Below are 27580 nucleotides of genomic sequence, written 5' to 3' on the forward strand. Positions count from 1 at the left end.
TTAGCCGCCCGCGCTGGCCGGGGGAAGTATATTCCTGTAAACCCAGTAGCTCAGGAGGCTGAGGCAGGAGGATCAGGAGCTTAAGGTCAGCCTCAGCAGCTCAGCAAAGTGCTAAGCAACTCAGCAAGACCCTGTCTCTAAGTAAAATTTAAAAAGGGCTGAGGATGTTGCTCAGTGGTTAAGCACCCCTGGATTCAATCGCTGGTACCCCCCCCCCCCAAAAAAAAAGACACAAAGGTATTTAAAAAATAAAAGTAGGACCAGTATTAATTTCTGTGATAGATTATTAAATTGTTTTATCTCCTCTCTAAATACCCATCTGATCATGGATATAAGCCCTACCTCTTTCTTGTATTCCTTTGGGGAGAAACTGTCACGGAAGTCCAGATCCCCCAGATGTCATGGGAAGTCTACACTGTCCCCTGAGGAGAAGGGCTGTGGACTAGCTGTCTGCTCCTGGGCTTCAGGGAGGACTCTTGAGGACTGCCAGGAAGTAGCTCCCGCCCACCAGCGACTGAGCCCCTGGGAGGGACGTGTGGCATCTGTACCTGTTTAGCTGCTCCCGAGGCTTCAAGCAGGGTGCTGCAGGGTCCCTCGTGGTGCTCCTCCTTACAGTCCCGGCAAAAGACGAACTGCAAAAGAACAGTGTGGGTCAGCGGTGTTGCCAGAATGCTCTTCCCCTTTTCCTCTGGCCTTCGTGAGTTTTCTGTGTCACATTAACTTTTTGTTGAATTTGATGGGATCATTCGCTCTTTACTAGAATGTTCTGAGCACCTTAACAGGGTTGCAAAGGGGAATGAGTCATGTTTCCTTTCTCCCAGATGTTTCCAGCCCAGTGGAGAAGAAAGTAATGCAAATAAATATTGCAGCAAAGTCCTTGTCAGAAACAAGGAAAGCAAGTTCATCCCAGAGTTTCACATCCAATATTTGTTTATATACCTAGGAGATTCCTGTGACCATGTCAATGGGCTTCCTTTGTATTGCAAGCCTGTTATGAAAAGAAATGGGCTATTACAGGCTGAATCCCCCGCCCCCTGCATTTGTATGTTTAATTTTAACCCCCAATTCCTCAGAGTATGACTGCATTTGAGGCAGACTTTAAAGGGGTAGTTAAAATAAAATGAGGTCATCAGGATGGGTCCCTGTGACAGTCTCCTTATAGGAAGAGGAGATCAGAGCCCGGGACATGGGCTGGGGGTGACCCTGTGAGTATACAAGGAGAGAGGCCTTAGAAGAAACCAATCCTTCTGATGCCCTGGTCTTGAACTTCCGCCTCCAGGTTTATGAAAATAAATGTCTGTTGTCTGAGCCCCGAAGGTGGGACTGGTCTGGCGGCTCAGGCTCAGGAGGCTCCGGCATGGCGCTGCTTGGCTTTCGCCATCAATGGTGCGCGGAGCTCCTGTCTGTGTCCCTCCCACCTGCTAAGACACCTAGGGGAGCCCCTGCCCTCACCCTGCATCTGACACAGAAGGACGCAGAGGAAGTGGACTCCTGCTGGGTTCCTGCAAGGCTGTGCCTGTTGGGCTACTGTCTGTGATCCTGGCCTATTGTCATTGTCCCCAGCCACCCAAGATTGCTGCCCAGGCTGGGGGTGAAGGTCTTCATGTGATACCCTGCAGATGTCACCTCTCCCTGACACTGAGACACCCTGGGAAAGCCACCAGTGTCTAGGATACCCAGAGAGCTGCAGAGGCTTGGGACCCTCAGGCTGGAATCTGTCACATCAGCCAGGCCTTCGGCTCAGGTGTGCGTAAGACGGGACAAATATGAGCAGAAAGATGAAAACGAGATGAACAGGAGGCAGCAAGACCAACTTCATTCCAGAGACGTCCCCAGAAAGGGCGGCCCACCCAACACGCTTGCCCTTCACGACATGGCCCCATGTGGACACCCTTCTCCCCTGCCCCGTGTCTGGCTTCTTGCTTTAAAAAACCCAACCTGAGGGCTGGGGATGTGGCTCAAGCGGTAGCGCACTCGCCTCGCATGCGTGCGGCCCGGGTTCGATCCTCAGCACCACATACCAACAAAGATGTTGTGTCCGCCGAGAACTAAAAAATAAATATTAAAAAAAATTCTCTCTCTCTCTCTCTCTCTCTCTCTGTCTCTCTCTCTCTCTCCTCTCTCACTCTCTCTTAAAAAAAAAAAAAACCCAACCTGAACGTTATTTTGATCTCAAGACGTAAGAAGCAGAAAAGGAAGGCGTTTTAGAATGTAACCGTCTCTACGGAGAGACGCCACAGTCGATCCTCAGGTACTGAGCATCCCTGACCCCAAATGCTTGGGGCCAGAAGTATTTTGAAATTTGGATTTTTTCCAATCTTTGGATATTTGTACATACATAATGAGGTGCCTTGGAGATGGGACCCAAGTCAAAACATGAAAATGATTGTTTTGTATATACCTGGCACACGCACAGAGCCTGAAGGCAACTGTATACACTGTGTTCAGTGAGCCTGTGTTGGGACTGTGGCCTATCATGTGTGTGGAGTCCACTTGTGGCATGATGTCACTGCTCAAAAAGTTTCAGGTTTTGGAGCATTTTGGAATTCAGGTTAAGGATGCTCAAGCTGCATGTTTTTCCATTTCTCATTAGAGACTGGAGTCGAATGTCGTGGGACATTAACTTTATTTAAAGGTTTGAGGTGGTGGGAGAAGGCATGCGTGGAGATGTCCTTAAACCAATCACCAGCATGTGAGAAACAGAAAGTCCAGAGGTCCATTTTCAGAAGACAGTATTTAGTCTTAAATGTAAAATTAGTGAGAAAGTAAGAAATTCAGCTGAATGAGGAATAGAACAAATGGCTATCAGCAATTAACACCCAGTGTGATAGATTCAGTCTCTGTCAAACAGGAGGCCAGGGGGAAGGGGGTCACCTGACCAACAGAGAGAAACTTCCTGTGTGCCAAAATGCACTCAGTCCCAGAAAGTCCTGGGAGGGGACAACTAAAGGTGCACTTCTTTAAATAACCCAGTAGGAGACAGTAAAACCTAGGGGACATTCAGGAAGATTGTACACCCCTTAGCACTCAGCCAATGAGGACCTGGGGGAGGGACCTTGTGTTCTAGGGGATCTGATGCTGACTGTGACAGCCAGGTGTGTGCCTGTCCGGCACACACTCATCTTGCAAGATGGTCCTCCTTTTTGCCACACCTAGTCTCTCAGCCGTCTCTGGCTTTGGACAGGTGGTGTGTTTCTCACGAGCACCACCAGGTTTCAGTCTTGGACGATTTTTTTTTTTTTAATCAGAACTGAAAGTGAATACAGCAAACAGTGAGCTGGGTCCCAGCGATCCCTCCTGGGTCTCCTTCTGCTCCCGAGGTCATTCCCTCCTGGGTCTCCTTCTGCTCCCAACGTGGATCCCTCCTAGGTCTCCTTCTGCTCCCACATCCTGGGTTCGCCTGGGCCCAGCCCTGTGCGCTCTGCTGCAGAGCTGTGCGGCTGCGCGGTTCAGTGGGAGGAAGCCAGGATGTGATCTAACCATTGTGTGGAGGGAAGGAAGACGAGCCCAGCCCTCTGCGTGGCGGGAGAGAGCCTCACATCTTATTAGCCAGCGGATGAGACAGAAAATCAGTTTCATGGTGGAGGAACACCCTGGAGGTTGATCAGTTTGTCAGAATAAACAGGCCTCCCTGACACAGAGACACCGAATTCCTCCTCACTGGTGCTGTAAGAAACACCCTAGAAAGAAATAACAGGAAACAAAGAGCGAACAAAAATCAAAGCCTTGCCACTTCAGGGTGGCGAGGGAAGCAAAGCTGCAGGAATGGGCTGGTGGTGACTCGTCAGAGCGTTCCTTCATTTGCTGTACTCTGATGGCATGATTTAAATTCCGTCACATGGTAGGTGCTTCCTGGTTACACATCTTGAATCTGTCTCATACCAGATGGGGAATAACTAGAAGGTCTGATTTGACCTTGAATGTGTTTGGGGTTTTCAACCACATTATTCAGAACTCAGGACTCTCAACAAGGCGCTGGTATAAATGCTTAGGGCTTTAGTTCTCAAACTATGCACCAAGGCACCCTGGGGTGCCACAGTGAACTCACAGGGCTGAACAGAGATATTTTTACAGTTTGTAGGAGGCACAGTGATAATCAATATCCAGTGGACATTGAATTATCCACTTGGGGTCATCCCTAGTTAGAGTGGAGATGTGTTCTTTCCCTTCAGAGACATTGTCATTGATATTATGACAAATATAAGTACCATGTAAACATCTATTTGGATCAGGGATGTTGTTATTTAAGAATAAAATAAAATAAAATATATGTTTATCTGTTTTAAAAATTGATGCTAACTTTTTTTCAGATTGTATTAAATTGGTCAGATATTAGATGTCTTACTGTGTGTCTTGGACCTAAATCTTTAAAAACTAGAACTATTAGGTGAGAAAAATCCACACAGAGACAGCCTTTGATCTACTCCATGACAAAGGTGTAAATAACATATACTGGAGAAAAGACAGGTTTTTTAAAAATAAATGGTGTTGGGGAAACTGGTTATTGCTATGTAGAAGAACGAGACAGACCCTTACTGCTTACCCTGCAAAAGAGTCATCTCAAAATGGATATAAGACCTAGAAATGAGACCAGAACTATGTAACTCTCAGAAGAAAATGTAGGGTAGATTCAACACTCTGGCTTTTGGGCACAGGCAACAACCTTCTCAATAGGGCTCCTAAAGCTCGGGACATAATGCCAAGAGGTAACGAATGGATGGCATCGATTAAAAAGCTCTGCACAGCAAGGAAACAATTAAGAATGTGAATCGAGAACCTTGAGAATGGGAGAAAATCTCTGTTAGCTACTCTTTTGACAGAGGATTAACATTAAGAATGTACAAAAAGAATGCAAAAAATTTAACACCAGAAAAAAACAAACCCCAAAGAAACTAAACACTTTCTCAAAAGAAGAAATACAGGAGGCCAGAAAATATGTAAAACAATATTCAACAGCCTTTGCAGTTAGGAAAACGAAAAGCAAAACTACACTCTGATTTCATCTCACTCCAGTCAATGTGGCAGCCATCAAGGATACAAATAATAAATGCTGGAGAGGATGTGGGGAGAAAGGAACAATTTACACTGCTGGCGGGATTACAGATTCCCACTACAGGAATCAGTATGGAGGTCACCATCATGTGACCCAACCTTACCACTCCTCAGTATTTATCCTAAAGAATCAAAGTCGGCACACTACCGTGACACGTTCATAGCAGCACAATTCACAAAAACCAAATATGGAACCAGTCTAGCTGTTCTAGATGAATGGATAAAAAAATGTGATATATGCACACACAATGGGGTTTTATTCAGCTATGAAGAATGCAATTATGTCATTGGCAGGAAATTGCATGAAACCCGAGAGTATTATGTTAAGTGAAATAAGCCAAACTCAGAAAGCCAAGGGTCGCATGTTTCCTCTCATGAGGAAGGTGAGAGGAAAAAGGAACAGAAAGTGTTGAGAGCCACAACGAAGTCAAGATGGCGCCTGGCATTTTGCCAGAAGGAGTGGTTGAGAAGTAACGCCAGCGAGCCATTAAGATGATGATAATTCAGTTAAGCTCTGTATAATTATTAAGATCATGACTGATTGCTGTAACTGGATGATGCTAAATTGAAACAAGCTGTATATTCAGTTGTGTATATGGACCTCTGCTGTCTGGCAATAAGGCGGCTCCTGCTACCTTGGGTGCCTGCTACCTTTGAGTTCTCGCAGAGTTCCCATTGAGTTCCCATTGGCTCTCGCGGAGTTTCCGTGGAGTTCTGGAGAGTTCCCATTGGGTTCTGGCAATAAAGGAGTTCCTGTTTGAACCTACAAGTGGCTCGTGACCTCCCAGTTATTTTGTGCCCAGCCAGACTGCGGCAAGAAAGGTGGAGGGAATCTCATGATAATGAAGAGAGATCAGCAGAGGATAAAGACCAGGGGGAGGGGGAGGAGAGGGGCGGGAAGTGCTGGGGAGGGATACTGGCCGCACTGTATGATTACTCTGTGTGCATGTGCGGATACATAACAACAAGTCCTGCTATTATGCACAACTATAATGCATCAATAAAAAGTATGGAGAAAACCCAGAACTGGGAGGTCTGTGACTTTTGGCCTGGAGATCCTATGAGAAATGCACGAGCTGCTAAGGGTGTGGCGAGCACAAAGAGTTTGGGGACTGGTTGAGGCTGATACAAAGACTCCTTGAGATGGTGTTTGGGGGCGAGTCTGCAAACTCCCGGCTATTTTCAGAGGCAGAGCTCCCTGAGGGAGGAGAGGGAGCAGCTCCAACAAGCCACACTGCCAACCTGCAAGCCTCTGGTGGAGGCTCGGGGATCTCTGTTTTTAAACTTTTTAAATTGGTGCAATTCAATTATGTGTAATAGTGGAATTCTTGGTGGCAGTTTGTCATGCCAACAGTACAACAGTATGATCTGGTCACTTTTGTTCCCAGTACCTCCCCTTTGCCTTCCCTCCTCCCTCCCTGCCCCCTCCTGCGGCTCCCCAGGCCTCCCCTCTGCTCTCCTGAGCTCCACACCCCACACCTTTCCCTCTCGCTTCTGCACCTGAGGGCAGACACATGCGTGTGCGGCTATCTAGGACAGCAGCAGCGATTCCCTTGGGGATCTGCTGTCAGGTAACCCTGGTCCCCCACTTGCTGGTGCTCCCTTAAGACCTGAGGCACCCTCCAAGGCTCAGGAGTGGACGAGAACTGAGTGCTAGGGTCTGCCGTTCACTGCGTGGGGCTGGCCTCTCCTGGACCGGCTTCTCTCGAGGAAGGCCGGCAAATGCCACTCCTGTTCATTGGTTTTCTTTTAAAAACCTTAAAAGTATGGGGCTGGGGATGTGGCTCAAGCGGTAGCGCGCTCGCCTGGCATGCATGCGGCCCGGGTTCGATCCTCAGCACCACATACCAACAAAGATGTTGTGTCCGCCGAGAACTAAAAAATAATAAATATTAAAAAAATTCTCTCTCTCTCTCTCTCTCTCCCCTCTCACTCTCTCTTTAAAAAAAAAAAAAACCTTAAAAGTAATTATTCTCTTACTAGATTTTCTTGGTGAACAATAACATGCACGGACTGACATCTCCCAGGATGTCAGTTTTCTGTCAGCTTGGCTGGACCTGTCTCCAGTTGATCCGGGTGCTGCTGGGAGGCACCCTGCAGATGTGAGAGCTATGGACAGGAGGCTTTAAGTGAGGGACATTGTCCTGAGTGGGCCTCATCAATCCACCAGAAGGACTTTGGAGCAGAATGAGGAGGCAGAGATTCTACCCGCGGATTGCAGAACCAGGCTGTGCCCAGGAGTCCCAGTCTGCCCTTCCTGAGGGCCTGCTCGTCATTTAGGACATGCCTATGTCCTAAATGCCCCCAAAGCCAGGTGAACCAATTTTTTGCAATCAATCTCTCCATATATGTGTGTGTATGTCTGTGTATGTGTGGTAAGCTGATATGTGGTCATACAGCTACATATGCATGTGCATGTATAGATACACACGTCAGCATGTCATCTGGGTTTGTATATCATATCTCTCACACACACACATATATATATGTGGGTATATATCTATATGTATGGATGGATGTGTATTTATACACATATATTTAGGTATAACCCACATACGTATGTGTGTGTGCATATATAAAGCAATCCTACTGGTTCTGCTTCTTTGGTAGAGTCCTGGCTGATAAAGCTTCTATAGAAAAGATTAAAATAGGTTGGTTTATTCTCTGTTTTTCACAAAAGGATTGTCATAAAAAAATAACTATTTAAATGTTCTGTGTTATTTACAAAATTGTAGTTCAAACCTCTCCCCGATTTTTTATAAATTCTAAGCAGCCAGATGAAAAATTCCTCTCATAATTCAATGCTGGGAAAAAGGTCATCACTCCCAATAGTGTGATTGTTTACTTTTATTGGACGAAGACCTAGTGAACTTGGTAATTCAAGTCTGTGAGCCCATGCCTTGTCATCCAAAGACGGCTGACACAGAGCCCAGTGCTTCGTCTTCCAGTATGTTGCAAGCTGGGAGAGGGGCCCAAGCTCTCATTTAACTCTAGGAATGGGCACCTCCTAAATGCCTACGACGAGTGTGATAAGCAAGCAAACTGGGATAGAAGAATGAAGGGACTTTGGTTTGTGTAGAGGGGAAGGTTTATATACCATATCTCACACACACACACACGGGGGGGTGGGTTGTGGAGGGGAAGGAGAGTAGAAAGGGCAGACATTATCACTGCATACAGGTGTGAGTGCACTAGTGGAGTGACTCGTACAGCCAGAGGAACGAGAAGTTGTGCTCCGTTTGTGTCATTATGACAAAATGCATTCTACTGTAAAATAAATAAATAAATAAAATAGTAAAATACATAAAATAGTAAAATAAATAAAAACAAACTTTTGAATAAAGGCTAACTTCAATGTCAGTTTTTTTAAAAAGAATTTTGAATATTTTTTAAAAAATTTTTTAATTTTTAATTTTTTAGTTTTAGGTGGACACAATATCTTTATTTATTTATCTATTTTATGTGGTGCTGAGAATTGAACCCAGAGTCTCACACATGCTAGGTGAGCGCGCTACCACTTGAGCCACATCCCCAGCCCCAATGTCAATTTTTTAAACTGAGTAGTAATTGAACCCTGAAGCAGTGAAATCTTATTTTTGCCCTGTGACCCACATGTGTTGGGGACAGCCATGACCACACAGTCATGTTCAGCCACCACTGGCCCTTCACACCTGGTGGTCACCAGGTGGTGAAACAGTTCCCAACAGGGAGCTGACAGCCCTGGGGGAGGTCAGAGAAAAGGCAGCTGTGGAGAAGAAGCGTAAAGACCTGAGCAGATCCACCTGCAGGCTCGCGGGGCTCCTGCCGATCTGGGGCAGGCCCTCCACAGCCCGGAGAGCACCCAGCACTGACCGGCTTCCGCTGACGGAGGAGGGCTCAGGCGCGTGCTGCGCTCACAGGCAAACCCAGGGTGACACCAAGGAGAACGCCGGCGACCACCCTGGGCATGTTTCTGACAGGACACCTCCTCCAGAAGGCGGTGGGCAGGTCCCTCAGGAGGACTCCAAGAGCCCTTGTTATCACAGGAGGTGACAGCTCCACGAATGGGACTGCCCCCAAGGCAAAGGGACAAGACGTGAAGGTGGGAGATGGGGACACTGATGCTCCTGCTCCCCTGTTGGCCCAGGTGATGAGTGTGTTTGTGTGTTAGTTTTTAACATTTAAAAAGTTAAAAAAAAATAGAAACGCTTATAGAATAAGGGTGTAGAGAAATAAATTTTTTTTTTTGTTTTGGTACTGGGGATTGAACTCAGGGGCACTCAGCCACTGAGCCCCATCCCCAGCCCTATTTTGTATTTTATTTAGAGACAGAGTCTCACTGAGCTGCTTAGTGCCTTGCTATTGCTGAGGATGGCTTTGAACTGGTGGTCCTCCTGCCTCAGCCTCCCAAGTTGCTGGGATTACCATGCCCAGCAGGAAAGACGTGTTTTGTATAGCTGTACAATGTGTTTGTTTTAACTTGTTATGGAAGAGTCAAAAATTAAAAAGGTGTATGAAGTAAAAGTCACAATAAGCTAATTTATCATTGAAGAAAGAAGAACATTTTTTACAATGAATGTAGTACAGCCCAATGGGCAGGTGCTGGTCTACGGCAGAGCACGAACATCCTGGCCTCACTCCTCACTGCTCACGCGCTGACTGCCACAGCAGCTTCCAGTCCTATACAGCTGTGCTTTATACTGCAGTTATACTGTGTCATTTTTGTACATTTAGATCCACGAATGCTTGGCATGGTGTGCCCATCGCCTGCAGCAGGCAGTACGGGAGCAGGCCACCTGGGTTTGCAGTGCAGGGGCGACAGGCTCTGCCACATCATCTGGGTGTGTGATGGGCTGTGCATTCAGGTTGGTATCAGCGAGCACACTCTAGGGTGCTCCCACAGTGCAAAATTACCCAATGACACAGTTTCCAGAGGTATGCCCGTCCTTATGGGCTACATAACCGCATTTACCTTTAGGATGAGAAAAAAGTTTGACCTGGGTGACATGTGAAAGGACAACATGTTATAATTCATGAAATAACACAGTAGATGGTTATGTTAAAAACCAGATATAGATTAGTATTTAAAAACAGAACCTCTGAAGTCAGAGAGACCTGGCTACAGAGGCCCTCTTTATTATCCTGTGATCCTAGCGTCTTTTTGTTTTAGGATTTTGCATCTGGAAAGAAGGCCAACCTTTATGTTGGATATTTAGCACAGTTTCTGGGAGATGGTAAACTACAGTAGTTTTCTCGTAGGGTTATGATGCAACACGGTTCTATGGAAATATAAGTGACAGAAAGCACCTTGTTGATGAGAGGAATTCCCAGCATCCTGGTAATAATGATCATTATGTGGAAGACTCAGGTGAAGCTAGGACACCACTGTCAACTCCCACAGGGCGAGACTCTGCTTATGGAGGGGGATGCTGGCCTGCCTCCCTCTGCCCACATGTATGAACATAGGGGCACGTCACTGTCAATCCCTTACACAATCCCCGCTACCAAGGAAGTGTCGGAATTGTCCGCCGAGTCACTCCTTCCATACCACGTCAGTGCAGCCGTCTATTTGATTGATGTTTGAGTCTGACTTCTCGAATGCCCATAATAGGCACATCCGAAAAGGAATGTGTGTATATTTTCTTTTTGGAAGCGTGAAAAAGAAGCAGAGGAACAGTTTCCACTACTATCAGGATGTTCAAGGGGCTGCTGATCAATATCATTAAGGGCAGGTTGGTACCCACAAGTAATGACCCTTTAAAATAAGATTTTGATCCTTACAGTTGAATGATCTCTATATGAAAGCCAAAATTTCTTTGTGCCTGTTTTCTGTCATGCCTGCATCTGTTAGGAAAGCGTTCTATTATGTGCCATTTATTTTTCTTCCACAGCTCTTGAAGTTCTGTGTCAAAAGAACAGGAGAATCAAATACCATCTTAGGACCCCTTACTATAGTCAAGGGAAACATCAAAAGCATGAAGCCCACATTTGTACTTCTCTGGGGACAGAAGAAATAGGATTCTTTTCAGTACATGACTTTCCTGAAGGTGGCGGCAGAGATATGTAAGTTCAGTCTCTCTGTGTTAAAAATAATGTATCAAAAGAGTAGGGGTCCCGGTGGGGTGACCAGCCGCTGATGTATGCAAAACTCGTACTGACAAGACAATGTCACAGAGCGGGAATGGTGTCAGATAACAATGCGCTAAAACATGATTTTGAAAAGAAGAAAGTGAAGTTATTTCCTTTCAAGCACACAATGTCTTAAAATCTCAGAATCCTGTGGTGGAAGGCCATCTTAAACTGTGCCAAGCTCCAATGCAAACAGATCAAGGCGATCTTTTATGTGCAACCTCCAAATGGCTAAATAAATGATTCTAAGGCAGCTGGATATAGCTGAGTGCCCAAATTCCTCTGTATTTCCCAAATCCTATACTAATGCACCAAGGATGTTTGTACAATGCTACCTAGTTTCCCATAAAATATGGTGACATCTAGGTTGTGTCCCCAAAGTTACATTTGTTTTAGGTCTGCTGCCTTGAAATGTCCCTTACTTTCCTTGGTTTAATTTCTACTCAAGAGGGCTCTTAAAGGAATTCTGAAAATACCCTTTGCTGACACATCCTCTGTCTCATCGAGGACAAGGATGCATCCACCTACTGTTTCAGTCTTAACTCGAGTACTTGCTGCACAACGGAGTGGAAATGTTACCAGTATCTGCCTCAGAACCGGTCACAATGAAGACACCAGTTCCACTCAGCTGCTTCTAGCAGCTGAGGCTACGCTTCACAGATGCTGTGGACAGAGGTGTGGGGGGCGGTGCTCCTGGGGATGGGAACTGAGCTATTCAATCTATAGTTATGGACCAGGACATTGAAATTTACTTCCTACTGTAAGATAGTTTTTTTTTTCAAACTGACAGATGTTTATTGGCCATTTGTTTTTCATTTTCTTTAATAGTTTTATTGAAATATAATTTGCATGGTCACATGTTTTAAAAAACAGATTATGTCATTTTTGAATGGATGACACATGTACATAAACACACTTTCAAAAGGTGCATGTGGAAAATAAGTCTCCTTCCTTGGTCAGTAGCAAGGCTTCACAGAGATGACCACAGTCACCTGTTCATGTGTGCATTATTTCATAAATATCTGATGCCTTCGAGCATGCACATACATGCATAAGTATGTTGTTTTTAAGCAAAAGTGGTATGTAAAATATTGTATGTTGCATTGTGCTAACGTCTTTGGATTTTCGCTGAGTGCATCTCACAGACCGCTGGTTGGGTCCCTGGGAGCGGCCATGGTGCTGGACTTCCTCACAGCAGCATGTTGCAGGTGATAGATATGTGAAAGGAAAACCATGGGATCATTTCCAGAAGCAAAGTGGCTGGGTCAAAGAGTACCTGCACGTCACATTCGGGTTGTGTTTGGGAACTCCACGGCAGGTATATGAAGTTTGTGAGGTTCCTCTTCCTCTCCCCATCCTAGTTCATGCGTTACTGATCACTGCGTTTGTCAAGACACATTACAAGAATGTCAAATCAAACATAAGACTTTTATTTGTGTGTGCTTGGGTTTGAATGCAGGGCCTCACACTTGCCAGGCAAGTGCTTACCACTGATCCACATCCCCAGCCTGCTAAGCGCTTTTAATATGTGTTATATAACCACAGAGACATACTCCCAGCCAAGGAAGTAACTCTGGACCACTTCTAGGTCTAATCCATGTGGCTGAACCAGGGTCAAGATGGCTTGTGTCAGCGCCATTCGGTCCCTTCCCAATTCCTGCTGTGTGGGGTCAGTTGTCTGCATGATCATCCTGGCCTGAGTTTGGCCTGTTTGCTGGGAAGGGACTTTGTGTAGATTTCATCACAGGAAGCCGACACACTGGAGGTCCCAGCGGAAAACAGAGGACGGGGATCCTCAGGTTCCCCCTTGTGCTGTGTCCGGGGCCTTACAGGACAGAACCAACCCTCAGCAAGGGCTACTAGGTGTCTTAACAGCAGCCCTCCAGGGGACACAGGAAGCTAGGCCAGGTGCAATTTATGGCAGTGACTCTGTCCCTAACTCCCCCCTTCCTTTCTTACTTCTTTTTTACCACTTTAAAGAACAATTCCTACGGTGACGATGCCCTTCTTCTGAGTTCCCTGCTATCCCTCTGGATTCATGGTTTCCCTCGTTTCCAAAGGCTGAAGTAGGATTTGGTAGCAGCTGAGACTCTTGGAGGATTTGACGATAATGTTCGCACTGTCAATGTTCATCTAAACAAACTTGTTGGTGGGCAGATTTCAGTCCCTGAGAATTCCTTTAACATCTTGGAAGGCCTGCCCAATATTTCTTTCAAATCCGCATTTCCCAGACCTTATGGAGCATTTGGCTCCTTCTAGAAACGGAGCTCTGGTCACAGGGTATCAAATTCAACATTACGTTCAAATATTGCCATTCATTAGTGGACCCATTCAAATATTGCCATTCATTAGTGAACATGTTTGAATATGGCCATTCATTAGTAAAATGCATAGCATATGTCTTCTATAATTTTTAACTGGTCTCTAATCCGTGTGACCTTATCATTTACAATCTGCAGCAAGGCATTAGACTGTAGAAATGATTAGACTATGCCCTGGGAATGTGAAATCCAAGCCATATGGCAATTTGAGCCCAATTTGTCCCACGTACCTGTGGGCATCCTTATGCTCTTTAGCACAGCAGGGGAGACCAAATGCTTCCCCTGAACACCTGGGCCTGGCCCTTGGCACCCTGGGGCAGGGCCAGCTCAACCATGTTGGGGAGCCTTGCTAGCACATTTTGGAGGCTTTTGTCTTTGGAGTTTCTTTTTCTTTCAAAACTCATCAATGATAAAAAAAAACAATAGTCCTGCTGGATGCTGCAGACCGCTGAGTGTGCGCCTGACTCACATTTACAGCTCTGAGGAGCTTAGTACCCAGCCTGCATATGGCACCAAAGGGGAACGCCCTAGCCTCAGGCTGCTGCCCTTGCTTTTTCTTAGTTGTTGTGAACGCTGTCCTGTCCGCCTGGACGAGGACCAGGAGATGGAACTAGAAGCATTCCGTTCTATTTATGAAGGAGATGAAAGTTTCTGGGAATTATTTCAATATAGGGTGTGACAATGGTCATGTAGTTATAAAAGAGAATGTTCTTAGGATACTTTACCCATGTATATTTGAAGACATTGCTTTCAAACTGTTCAACAAAAAACAAAGGAAAAATATCACACATGTTGGGAGAGTGGAAGTTGATTCTGTGATAAAAAGGGAGAAATAAAGTAAATGGAACAAAGAGTACTTAGTGAATATATTTCGATAGGTGAAAGTGGTGATCACAAAGCCTTCTTAATAGAGATTTCCTGGACAGAAACATACCCCCAAACACCTCCAATTATATCCATGAACGCTTTTTTTTTTTTTTAACAACACCATATCATCAGCTGTAAAGCAGAGTATATTAGCCCAGTTACAGGAAGCTGTGGAAGTGAATCTTGGAACTGCTATGACCTATACATTGTTTGAATATGCCAAAGACAATAAAGAACAGTTCATGGAGAATCATCATCCCCTTGATTCTACAACATCTATAAGCAATATCATCTCTGTTGAAACTCCTAATACAGCTCCATCAATAAGAAAAAAGACAAAAAAGGACAACTTTCTAAAGCCCAGAAACGTAAACTGGCAGACAAAACAGATCACAAAGGGGAACTTCCTTGGGGCTGGAATTGGGTTGATGTTGTGAAGCATTTAAGCAAAACTGGCTCTAAAGATGATGAACAACACTTGGAATTTGAGTCAAGGAAAGAGCATCCTTTAAAAAGTAAACTAGGTTCAACATCTTTCATCAACTATTTTCTGGTATTGAGGTGACTTTTTATAAAATGTAGGTTTTTTTGTATGTTTCTTACATTAAAAAATGTTGTCAGTGGAAAGTTCATGAAAAGATCTGGTTGTATTACATTATTTTCACAAACTTGCCTTAATAAAAGGTAAGATGTTAAAAAAATATATCTTATGAAATAGTCCCATGCAGTCCACAGAGGCTCATAGGGAAGAGACTGGGTGGGTTAAGTCAGGGGGCAACGGCACCTGGAAATGGAATTTGCTTTTATGCTCATCACCTCTGTCCCTTCAGACAGAGAGGCCTAATCGGTGGCCTCTCTGCTGACAACTTGAACCCTAGCCTGTGTTCCTGATCCCCTCCGAGCTGCACGCCGCCTACCTTGCCTTTCCCTTTGGATGGGCCGCAGTCACTTCAAACTCAAGTCAGCTCTAATGCTGTGTGGTCACTGAGGGGGCACCAGGGGCTCACAGAGTAACTGCCACACAGACACACAGATGGGTAGGTGGCACAGTGGTGAATTCCTTGGGTGACAAGGGAGGGGTGGGCCTGAGAGCTGGAGGACAAGCACAAAGCCATCTGGCCAGGGGACTTCCTTGGTGAACACAGAGCCCACGGTGGGGGTCAAGGGTACAACGATGAGCCTGACTCCAAGGCTGCGGTCTTGGGTGCGAGGGTCGGAGAGGCTCCACTCTGACAGGGCTCAGAGTTGTTGGAAAAGACAAGAAGATGAGGAAGAAAGAGAATGAAGTGATAGGAAGAGAGGGTTAGGAGCAGACGTAAAGCCCCAGAGAAAGTCAAGGCCTGGGAAATCCAAATGCCCTTGAAGCCTTATGGCTGCTAAACAAGGTGGGGATTGTTCTTGAGGCAGACTCCTGGGCACAACTGCTGGTGAGAGGTCGTGCGGGGAGGCCCTGCTCCATCCCTGCTCTTCCTAATGGACCGTTCTCCCAGCAGGAGACCCTCTGGATCAGGGGAGGCCTGGATGGCCACGTCAGTAGGGGCCTCTGAAACATGAACTCAGAGGAATCCCCGACGCTGGTCCCAGCAGTGATCCGGAGTCCCCAGACCAGCAGCCTCAGCACCACCTGGGACCTGGGAGACAAGTGGAATGGCACTGATGCCCAGGAGCACGGGTCAGGACCTGCATGTCAACATCGCTGTGACCAAGGCGGGGAAACTGCTCTAGCTCATTCATGCTGCCCAAAGTCCCTGAGTGCCCACCCTGGGCCAGGTGCCCAGGGGTCTGCACAGAACTACCACATAGTCACAGGTGACCACTCCCAGGCCCCCAGGAGCCACCATCCCGCCCTGCTTCCACAGGCACATCCTGTGTGCTGGGCAAGGGCTGCTGCCTGGGTGCTCTCCCACCACAGAGTTCGCTTGTAATGGACCTGAGGTCCTGTGGGAGCACAGGGCATGAGTGGGAGGCAAGGGGGGACAAGGACAAGGACAACTATGACTGCCTGAGTTTGCTAGAGATGCCGGGCGCCAAAGAGGATTCATCTCAGGGCCAGGGAGGTGCCAGTCCTGGGGGGTTTCAGGGAGGGGTGGCAGTTCTTCCTCTGGACTCTGGAGTTGGGGTACACAGGGGAGTAGGCGATGTGGCTCCCAGGCAGCTGGGGTGAGGAACTAGGGCTAGACAGGGTCAGGGCTGGCAACCAGCTCTGGAACTGTGGTGTGACGGGGGCTGTAGGATCAGGGCTGTGGTGTGGACGCTCAGCCAGGCTGAGCCAGCTGCCTGGGGCAAGAGGAGCCCAGCACCACGCTGTGTGGCCCAAGAAGCCTCGAGCACCCGTGTGTGGCTAGTTAGTGTCCTATGACCACCCAGGGGCTAATGGTGTCCAGCCATGGAGCCAGAGAAGACAGTCGCTAAGGAAAGTTTGGTCCTGGGAGGGCATTCCTAACAGAACCCGGCCACAGTGGTGATTCTGCACCATTTCATTCTTTTGATCTTAACACTTTTGGTGAAAGGACACGGTATAGAATGGCTCTGTCCAACTGACACAATGATTAAAAATGTTTTTGTAGCTATAAAGAGGAAAAAGAAAGCGGTGGAGTGACTTAAGTCACTTAAATTCAAAGCCGTATAATTTCAACATGTCACCAATATGAGCTGGTTACCAAGCTACTTTGCCTTTTTCACGCCCAAGCTTTGGAAATCCTGTGCACTTGAGAAATGGCTCCATTTGGACCAGCCCCATTCCACGTGCTCAGGAGCCCAGTGGACAGTGCAGAGCCACTACTCCAACAGCTGCTCAGCTCACGAAGGTGGTCAGTGAAGGTATCCCAGGACAAAATAAGAGAACACTTCAACATTTCAGAGGTAAGTAGGGACATCGGGAAGGTTAGAGAACCATGAGTGTTTTAATGATTCTAATTATTTAAATTCAAAGTTTTGTTTCCCTCCAATGATGGCTGCTCTACTTCAGCCTTTGGAAGAGAGAGTTGAGTTCCGCTTTGTACCGATGGAGGAAGGAACTGCAGGGTACAGAAAATGAGTTAAAGAAAACGAGGTGTAACTGTCTACAGTGAGAACATAAGATTCTTCCTGCCACACACTCTGAGCCATTTGTTCAAGAAGCGCAGACAGGAAGAGCTGTTCGGGGTTATCTCTAACCTTCACTGCGTCTCTGGGTGTCTGCTGTTCCTGCTTGTTCACTCTGTCAAATCTTGTACCAAGGATAGATAGCGACCAGACCATTCGTCACAGGCAGACTGTGCTCAGAGCACACTGCAGAGGAGGGTGACGGCCTGCAGCAGCACCCTTCCTTATGGGGTTGCTGACAAACGTGCCATCAGGATCTGTCCGTGTTCACCTTCGACGCCGGTTATGGCAGGCTGTCCATTTAGCCAACCCAGAGGTTTGGGTTAAAGAGTTGCTTCCAGGCGTAAAGGCCCCGGAACAGAAAGCCTCGCACGGAGCAAGTGGACTTCCATTTGTGATAGCTAAGGCGGCAATTCTTCAGCACTTGAAAATTAATTTGGAAAGTTGTCGTTAGGATTGGGATTTCATCCTTGAAGCGAAGCGCACTCTAAGGCAAGAAGCTGACCCAGACCGCCAGAACGTCGACTCCTTCCCGTGCCTTCTCCAGGGAAGGTTAGCAGGCCCGGGCATCTGCATTACCGAGGGCTCTGCTGGAACTCGGGGGTTCCCTGCCCCAGGTCCTCTGCCCTACGTTGCTATTCGTGAGCATTCCAGCTAAAGAGGGAGGGCAGCCACCAGAACCCCTGGGTCTGAGACGTCTACTCAGCCAGGCCTCCCTCAGGAGCTAAGGCGGCTAATGCTTCTGTTTGTGTTCTCCAGGCTCAGGGCAGGTCACAGCTGGGGCTGCTTAATAATGGCGGGATCCATTCCCACATTATCCTCCCTGGATATGCATCTCTGCCCTGCCTGCAGACAATGGTGGAAGCCAGAAACACAGAGTGCTTGCCACTCAGGCCTTGGCCCATTCTGGACTCCAGGGCTCCTCTGGACAGCTGTTAGCACAAGATAACGCTGGCTGGGGGCCTGAGCAGGAGCGGAGGAGACCGTTCAGTGACCCGAAAGCCTTATCTGCCAGCAGCACTCTCACCTGCAGCGTCGCTAAATCATAAAATAAAACTCAGACTTACACGACTCTCCCCCGCCTGTTGTCTTCCCTTCCCCGTCTTACTGCTTTGCTAAGGAGGTAGGAAGAAAACTAATTAAGGCGACTAAAGAGCGGGACCTCCACTGCATTTCCCAGCTGCTGAGATAATGGCGGACCTCAGGTGAGCGAATGAGGTGCCATCCTCCGCGCGGCCTCCTCACTAATAGCTTTCTTGGTCCTAAACATTACAGGGACGCTCCTTTAGCTGAATGACAGTGACCAGGAAAGGGCCAGCGGCTGGCTGTGCAGTACCCCCTTGGTTTGCAGCCACAGGGCTACTAGCATCTGGATTGATGCTCTCTAGGGTGCAATAGGTCCCCTTTTCTTCCAGTAATGTCACCCAGCAGGGTGGTGGTGGGGGCAGGGCGGCTAACATTATTCTATATTTAAAAAAAAATTGCCCAACAACTTGGATCACAGCAAGCACAAATGGGCTTTCAGTGAATATTTAGGAATAATTACAATGATCTAACTCTTCGTTGAAATGCCATCCCTGTCTGTCTGTCTGTCTCTATGACTGGAATCAAGTCTTCAGAAGGCCAATGGCTCATCAAGGGGCCTATGGAGAAATGGCAAACCGCTCACCTCCTGGAGGGGCTGCAGTGCACAGCAGGGGCCAAGCGCAGGGATGGAGGCCCAGGCCGTGCCCGGCTTGGTCTCTGGGGAGCCGCCCGCATCCTCTGCTCCTGAGCTGTGCTGCCCCTGCCCCTCCCCCGGCTTTGCCCAGCTAACTATAGCCACTCAGCTGTGATTCTCAATTCAGAAATCACCCCGGGAACCCCCTGAGCCCAGGCTGGGCTTGATCTTCTCTGGCAGGTGCCCACTGCCCTGGCCACACCCAACCTAGTTCCCATCCCCCGCACTGTGTGCTCTTATGTGCCCCCCCACAACCTCGGGCTCCTTAGGGCCATCCATGTGCTCCCAGTGCTGCCACCCACCGCACACTAGGCCCTGAGGGGTACCTGGTAGGGTTGGCTCCAGGAGGAAGAGAGGGGACACAGACACTCCTCTGTGATGATGGGCTGGAGCCACCACGGAGCAGGGGGGGTCTGTGTTCCCAGCAGTGTGTCCACATTCCACAGCTGGGTGACACTTGGGCTCTCGAAGGGCAAATAAGGTTAATTAGGATGAGCAGGGCCTGTTGATCAGTGCCCTCAAGCCTAGCTGGAGCCTGGACAGAGGAACTCATCTCCCTGGCCCCAGTGGCCTCGGTCAATTGTAGCTAACAAAGATTCAAAATTGAGATGCTAAAAGCGGGCCAGGACTTCCCTCTGTTGACATTATCGGCGATAACACATTTCCGTGACTCTGTGCAGAAAGTCTTTTCTGGAAAGTGTATCATGGCGTATGTCACTCACGGCACAATAACAAGAGTCAAAATGGAATATTCAGAAGGCTCTGTCTCTAAGCACCGAAGTCCTTGTTGGAAGATGTCATGAAATGGCGCAGGTGGCCACGCCTTCCCCTGTATCGCTGTGCAGAACCCATCCCCCCATCAAGCCGGTAGCAACCTCCTTCTGAAGAGCTGGAGAAGGCAGGTCACAAATACTGGGATGGAATTCCAACAGAAATTCCTCACTGGGGCGGTGGGATCCAAGTTCATCATCCTGCATCTCACTGAAGGCAGAGGAGTGACTAAATGACCACATCGCCCCCTGTCACCTGCTCCAGTGCTGCCCCTCTAACCTGAACACTGATTTATGTCCCCAAACATCTCCCAGGCCAAGGACAGACCGCAGTGGGCAACAGCCCTTGTTGCACAGAGACAGGATTTACAACTGGACCGCGGAGAAAAGCCATTCATTGTCATTTGCTTATGGACTTCTTTTTCAAGATTGCTACTCATTCATGGCAGCTGCAGTGGTGACCTAGTAGTTCCTTGACCCGGCAGAGGCCGCTGTGTCCACGACGCTCCTGGCTGGCGTTCTGGGCTGCACAGGGAACCAGGGCCCGTGGGCGCTCAGTGCCAGGCGGCTCGGGTTCCATCTCACACCTTCTGACAGCTGAGGAGGTTGTGCCAGAGACAAGGAGGAGGGTCATGTGCACATCCGCACCTGTCCCTCCACGGTGGCAGTTCAAACAGTGCCTTAAAAGATGGACTTTTGCTCCCATGAATTTTGAAAAATATCATTTTCTTTGCTGAAGAGGAAAGTCAAATTGGTTTCATGTATCTAAAATCAACACATACCTGACGTGCGTTTGGCACTGGGAACAGACCCAAGTAGAGGGATGGTAGCAAGTGGTCTGTGGACTGGCGACCTTCTGTCCATACCCGCCCCCCCCCCTTTTATGTACACTTGAAATTTGACCTTACATGAGTCTTGGTTTATGATAAGTCTTTCCACTAGTTTTCTCATTATCTTAAAGCAGTAAGGTTTTATCGGATGCTTCTGAAAGGAACCTGGAGCCTCCATTGGCACATGTCAGGTATTTTACTCAAATCCACCCAAATGTAAGGTGAGCCGCTTCCAAGTTCTTCTGGAGAGCGATGTGGGCTTGACACATACGTGCCTTTTAAGTGTTAAATCACAAGACTTGGCAGGAACTTCTCACTCTGTCCTCCCGAGCCTTGTCGTAAGCTGGCTTCCTAGTCTCAGTGACACAGATTTGAGTGCCATGGCTCTCACGTCCTGGCAAAGTGCTTTCTGAATCAGCACTAGCCCAGAGGGAGCGGGATCCAGGCCAGCGTCAACGTCAGGAGGTCAGGGGGCTGTTCCTAAGCTCCCTCTACCCAGTGCTTCCCAAGCTACTCAGGCCAATGGACTCTGCCTTCATCCTGTCCTTCTCGCTGTGGCTTGTTCCTGCCCATCTGTGCTCCACACCGAGTCGCCCTCCCGGATCCACTGCAGGTCTGTCATTGCTTTCCAGACAATGAATTAAGACGTCACCCCATCGCATCTTCACTGAAGGTGGGAATATGGCTGGCCATAAAGAAGGAAGGGATCCACACCAGGCCGCCAGTAAGGACACGCCTTCCCTGCTGACCTGGAGATGCTCTGTTGACCCTGGGTTTGGGTTCACTTGGTATTTCTAATCGGATGGAACTTTAGAGGAATATAATTAAGATTTAATTTTAGGATCATCAAATGGTATTTATGTAAAAACTGGTACAGTGAGCATGCCATATTAAAATCTCTTTATGTTTTACAATTTTTTTTTGCACCAAGGAAGAGTCATACTCTATGTGGAAAATCAATTATTAAAATTATTAAAATTTCTAAGAACCACGCTAAGGGTAATTATTAGTGCATCGGAACTGTGGGAATGCACTAGCTTGATGGCCAAGACATGAAACTTCCTGTCATTTGGCAAACGTGAAAAGAGGGGTGGTGTGGGGAAGTAGCAAAGCCACCTTGCGGGAGGGTCTGTACGTGGGACAACTGCTCCCGGGAGGCGGCTTGCCAGGACTGGAGTGCCTTAATTCTAAGATGGCATTAATTGCAAAAGGCACCTTCAACTTAATAACAGCTTGACAAAAGAAAGGAAGGAAAGAAAGTTACCACTGTAGACATCCACATCTATTTAAAACATCGTGCAATTTCAGGAAGGTTAAGACACAAAAAGACTCTTCTTATGGCCGAGCAGATGCTTTGTGTGCAAAGCCTTAAAAACATGCACATACTTTGGCCCTTCTAGAATTCTTTTCTAGAGAAAAATCAGTAATATAGTAAAAATCAGGCCATAGAATAATTATTGTCATTCTGTTAGGTAAGTTATTTAAGCAAATCATGGCATGTCCTCATTAATGGTCATCATTAAATGTGGCATTAAGGAAATTATAAAGGTGTTTGTGATGCTATTAAGGGTGAAAAACTGGTAAAAACCCATAAACCCATTTCTGTTAAAAAATGTGTGTGTGGATATAAGAAGTATTTAGAAAGCTCTATAGCAATGAATCAAAAATCTCACCTCCAGAAGATGGATTGAAGATTCCAACATGGCGGTGGGCGTGGGGAGATCAAGTCTCTGACCTCTTCAGCTGTGCGGGCATAGGGAGTCGTAAACAGTCTAATTTCTGTTTGCTCAGGATCAGTAGGCAATGCTGAGCTGACGTGGATCTGGGGCGAACAGTCTGGGCCTCTCAGAACACACACTGAGCCCCGATCGGCTGAATTCAAGCTCCCGTTCACCTGCTTCCCGCAGACAAACAGCTGTGACTCAGCACTAATTCATCCGGCTGAAACAACTGGTCAGCCCTTCTGATCCTATGGAGGTAAATGCCAACCGAGCCTTCATAGGCAGTGGCCACAGGATTGAAACGGGGCTTGGGAGAGACAGTAAGGACCCACCCGTTGCATTGGTCACCTGGCAAAGGGAAACGAACTGTCGCCATTTGCAAGAGACACCATCATGGCAGAGAACTGACGTCATCAGACTGCGGCGGAGGAGATAACTTCATTGAAACCAGTGGATACAGGTGTGTAATCCCCTAGCCTTCCTTCTCCACACATCGGGGAAACCTTAAGGGCTCCTCCCAGCTCTCCCGTAAGGGCCCCTCCCAGCTCTCCCATGAGTGCGATAGCCAGACGGAGGGAATCAGACGATGCGCAGGACCCACGGCGCGGAACTCCCGGCTACCGCTCCCACCAGTGCTGACAACTGAGGTCTCTTGCACCAGCTACCGGGGGCGTGGCTACCGGAGGGCAAGTAAAATTCCCTGAGGATTCTCAGCCCCAAGCTCTACAAACTTAGGGTCTGAGGGAATGGCAAACAGGGAGAGTGTGCCCAGTCGTTCATGAAAACAGGGCTCCCGGGAGCAGCAGACCTGGCGTGTAGCCAGTATTGTGGTGAGCGCCACCGGTGAGAGGGGCCTGGCTAGAGGAAAAGTGGGGAAGTGACTAGACACAAGAGGAGGCCCTAGGCACTCAGGAATGGAGACTCGCCCAGTCTGGGAGGAGGAGCTGCTGCACAGTGATTGGTTCCCGCGTATTGACAGGAGAAGCTTGGCCTGGTGGGCACAGCTCCACCTACTGGAAGAGAAGTTAATCAAACTCTAAGACTGCATTTATTAGTTTTTTTTCTTTTTTTTTTTTTGATTTGGGTTTATTTATTTATTTATTTATTTATTTTTAATTTTCATTTTTCTTTCTTGTTGTTTTAAATTTTTTAAAATATTTTTATTCTTTTTCTTCTAATTTTAATTTTTATTATTTTTTTTATTATTATTTAAAAAATTTTTTTCTTTTTTTATTTCCTATTTTTTTTCTTCTTTTGTCTTTCATTTCTTTTCAATTTTCTTATTCCCCCTTCCTTGAATTCTACCTGCTTACTCTCATTCTCTTTAGTGACTTCTTCCCTTCCCTTCTAATACCTTTCCTCCCAAGCATCAAATAAATTTATAGGAGTAAACAGTAACTCAGCAGTCAAACAGAACAAGAAGTAACATGAGCAGCTTCAAAAAGCAAGGAAGAAAAGGAGTACAAACAATGCAGGACAGCCTAAATATTCAGGAGGACCTAGAGTCATCAGAAAAATGGTCATGTAAAGAACTCAAGGAACACCTTAGACAGATGGAATGGAACCTTAAAGAGGATATGAGACAGCAAATTCAAACAGTGAAAGAACACATTGAAAATGAATTACATAAACAGATTAAAGAAGAAGTTAAGCATCTTTATCAGGAGATAGAGATTATAAAAAAATCAAACAATAATTCTAGAAATGAAGGAAACGATAAACCAAATTAAAAACTCAATCGAGAGTATCACTAACAGAGTGGAGCAAGTAGAAGCCAGAACGTCAGATAATGAAGACAAAATATATCATCTTGAAAAGAGTCTAGCCAACTCAGAGAGGCTGGTAAAAAATCACGAGAAAAACATCCAAGAGTTATGGGATAACATAAAAAAACCAAACTTACGAGTCATCGGGATAGAAGAAGGTACAGAGATTCAAACCAAGGGAATGAGTAACCTGCTGAATGAAATAATTACAGAAAACTTTCCAGAAATAAAAAAGGAAACAGATATACAAATTGTAGATGCATACAGGACACCGAGCACACAAAATCACAGTAGACCAATGCCAAGACACATTGTTATGAAGATATCCAATATACAGAACAAAGAGAAAATATTAAAAGCTACAAGAGAAAGGAAGCAGATTACATTCAGGGGTAAACCAATAAGGTTAACAACAGATTTTTCATCACAGACACTGAGAGCAGGAAGGTCATGGAACAATGTATTTCAAACACTGAAAGACAATGGATGCCAACCAAGAATTCTGTATCCAGCAAAATTAAGCTTCAGGTATGACAACGAAATAAAAATCTTTCACGATAAACAAAAGTTAAAAGAATTTGCAGCCAGAACACCAGCATTGCAAAGCATCTTGAGCAAAACACTACACGAGGAAGAAATGAAAAACAATAACCAAAACCATCAGTGGGAAGTGCCTCAGGAAAGACAGAGGGCGGGGGAAATGATAATCATGGAGAAAAAAACTAAATTCAAAAAAAAAGGATAAATAATCAAACATGGCTGGAAGTACAAACCATATATCAATAGTAACTCTAAATGTTAATGGCTTAAACTCTCCAATAAAGCGACATAGGCTGGTATCATGGATTAAAAAAACAAATCCAACAATATGCTGCCTCCAGGAGACACATCTGATTGGAAAAGACATACACAGGCTGAAGGTGAAAGGATGGGAAAAAATATACCACGCACACGGTCCTCGTAAGCAAGCAGGGGTGGCCATCCTCATATCAAATAAAATCGACTTCAAGACTAAGTTAATCAAAAGGGATAAGGAAGGACATTATATACTGTTAAAAGGAACCATTCACCAACAATACATAACAATTATCAATATTTATGCACCAAATAATGGTGCTGCGAAGTTCATAAAACAAATTCTCCTCAAGTTCAAGAATCAAATAGACCACAACACAATAATTATGGGTGACTTCAACACACCTCTCTCACCATTGGACAGATCCTCCAAACAAAAGTTGAATAAAGAAACTATAGAACTCAATACCACAATCAATAACCTAGACTTAACTGACATATATAGAATATATCAACCATCATCAAATGGATATACTTTTTTCTCAGCAGCACATGGATCCTTCTCAAAAATAGACCATATATTACGCCATAGGGCAACCCTCAGTAAATATAAAGGGGTGGAGATAATACCATGCATTTTATCTGATCATAATGGAATGAAACTGGAAATCAATGATAAAAGAAGGAAGGAAAAATCCTACATCACATGGAAAATGAACAATATGTTACTGAATGATCAATGGGTTACAGAAGACATAAAGGAGGAAATAAAAAAATTCTTAGAGATAAATGGAAATACAGACACAACATATCGGAATCTACGGGACACAATGAAAGCAGTTTTAAGAGGGAAATTCATCGCCTGGAGGTCATTCCTCAAAAAAAGAAAAAAAACAACAAATAAATGAGCTCACACTTCATCTCAAAGCCCTAGAAAAGGAAGAGCAAAACAATAGCAAATGTAGCAGAAGGCAAGAAATAATTAAAATCAGAGCAGAAATCAATGAAATTGAAACAAAAGAAACTATTGAAAAAATTAACAAAAGTAAAAGTTGGTTCTTTGAAAAAATAAATAAGATCGACAGACCTTTAGCCATGCTAATGAAGAGAAGAAGAGAGAGAACTCAAATTACTAACATACGGGATGAAAAAGGCAATATCACAACAGATGCTACAGAAATACAGAAGACAATTATAAATTATTTTGAAAACCTATATTCCAATAAAATAGAAGATAGTGAAGACATCGATAAATTTCTTAAGTCATATGATTTGCCCAGACTGAGTCAGGAGGATACATACAATTTGAACAGACCAATATCAATGGATGAAATTGAAGAAGCCATCAAAAGACTACCAACCAAGAAAAGCCCAGGACCGGATGGGTATACAGCGGAGTTTTACAAAACCTTTAAAGAAGAATTAATACCAATACTTTTCAAGTTATTTCAGGAAATAGAAAAAGAGGGAGCTCTTCCAAATTCATTCTATGAGGCCAACATCATCCTGATTCCGAAACCAGACAAAGACACCTCAAAGAAAGAAAACTACAGACCAATATCTCTAATGAACCTAGATGCAAAAATCCTCAATAAAATTCTGGTGAATCGAATACAAAAACACATCAAAAAAATTGTGCACCATAATCAAGTAGGATTCATCCCTGGGATGCAAGGATGGTTCAATATACAGAAATCAATAAATGTTATTCACCACATCAATAGACTTAAAGATAAGAACCATATGATCATCTCGATAGACGCAGAAAAAGCATTCGACAAAGTACAGCATCCCTTTATGTTCAAAACATTAGAAAAACTAGGGATAACAGGAACTTACCTTGACATTGTAAAAGCTATCTATGCTAAGCCTCAAGCTAGCATCATTCTGAATGGAGAAAAGTTGAAGGCATTCCCTCTAAAATCTGGAACAAGACAGGGATGCCCTCTCTCACCACTTCTATTCAATATAGTTCTCGAAACACTGGCCAGAGCAATTAGACAGACGAAAGAAATTAAAGGCATAAAAATAGGAAAAGAAGAACTTAAATTATCACTATTTGCAGATGACATGATTCTATACCTAGAAGACCCAAAAGGGTCTACAAAGAAACTACTAGAACTAATAAATGAATTCAGCAAAGTGGCAGGATATAAAATCAACACGCATAAATCAAAGGCATTTCTGTATATCAGCAACAAAACTTCTGAAACGGAAATGAGGAAAAACACTCCATTCACAATATCCTCAAAAAAAAAAAAATACTTGGGAATCAACCTAACAAAAGAGGTGACAGATTTATACAATGAAAACTACAGAACCCTAAAGAGAGAAGTAGAAGAAGATCTTAGAAGATGGAAAAATATACCCTGTTCATGGATAGGCAGAAGTAACATTATCAAAATGGTGATATTACCTAAAGTTCTCTATAGGTTTAATGCAATGCCAATCAAAATCCCAATGGCATTTCTTGTAGAAATAGATAAAGCAATCATGAAATTCATATGGAAAAATAAAAGAGCCAGAATAGCAAAAGCAATTCTAAG

General features: G+C 45.6%; 1 protein-coding gene and 1 pseudogene across 4 annotated transcripts in view; one reads left to right on the forward strand and one right to left on the reverse strand.

Annotated features, from left to right (window-relative positions):
• The window catches only part of PRKN (parkin RBR E3 ubiquitin protein ligase), a 1414869-nt gene that overhangs the window by 134105 nt on the left and 1253184 nt on the right, over positions 1-27580 (reverse strand). For all 3 annotated transcript variants that reach the window (XM_081293730.1, XM_081293731.1, XM_081293729.1), the window contains one exon: positions 549-632. In XM_081293730.1, the coding sequence (XP_081149856.1) occupies positions 549-632 (84 nt within the window). The remainder of the gene's footprint in view (positions 1-548; positions 633-27580) is intronic.
• LOC308650431 (RWD domain-containing protein 4-like) lies at positions 14453-15037 on the forward strand (annotated as a pseudogene). The gene has a single exon. The product of its transcript is annotated as an RWD domain-containing protein 4-like (transcript).

This window comes from Spermophilus citellus (genome assembly GCF_964194105.1).
Source record: "Spermophilus citellus genome assembly, chromosome: 5".
Taxonomy (NCBI): domain Eukaryota; kingdom Metazoa; phylum Chordata; class Mammalia; order Rodentia; family Sciuridae; genus Spermophilus; species Spermophilus citellus.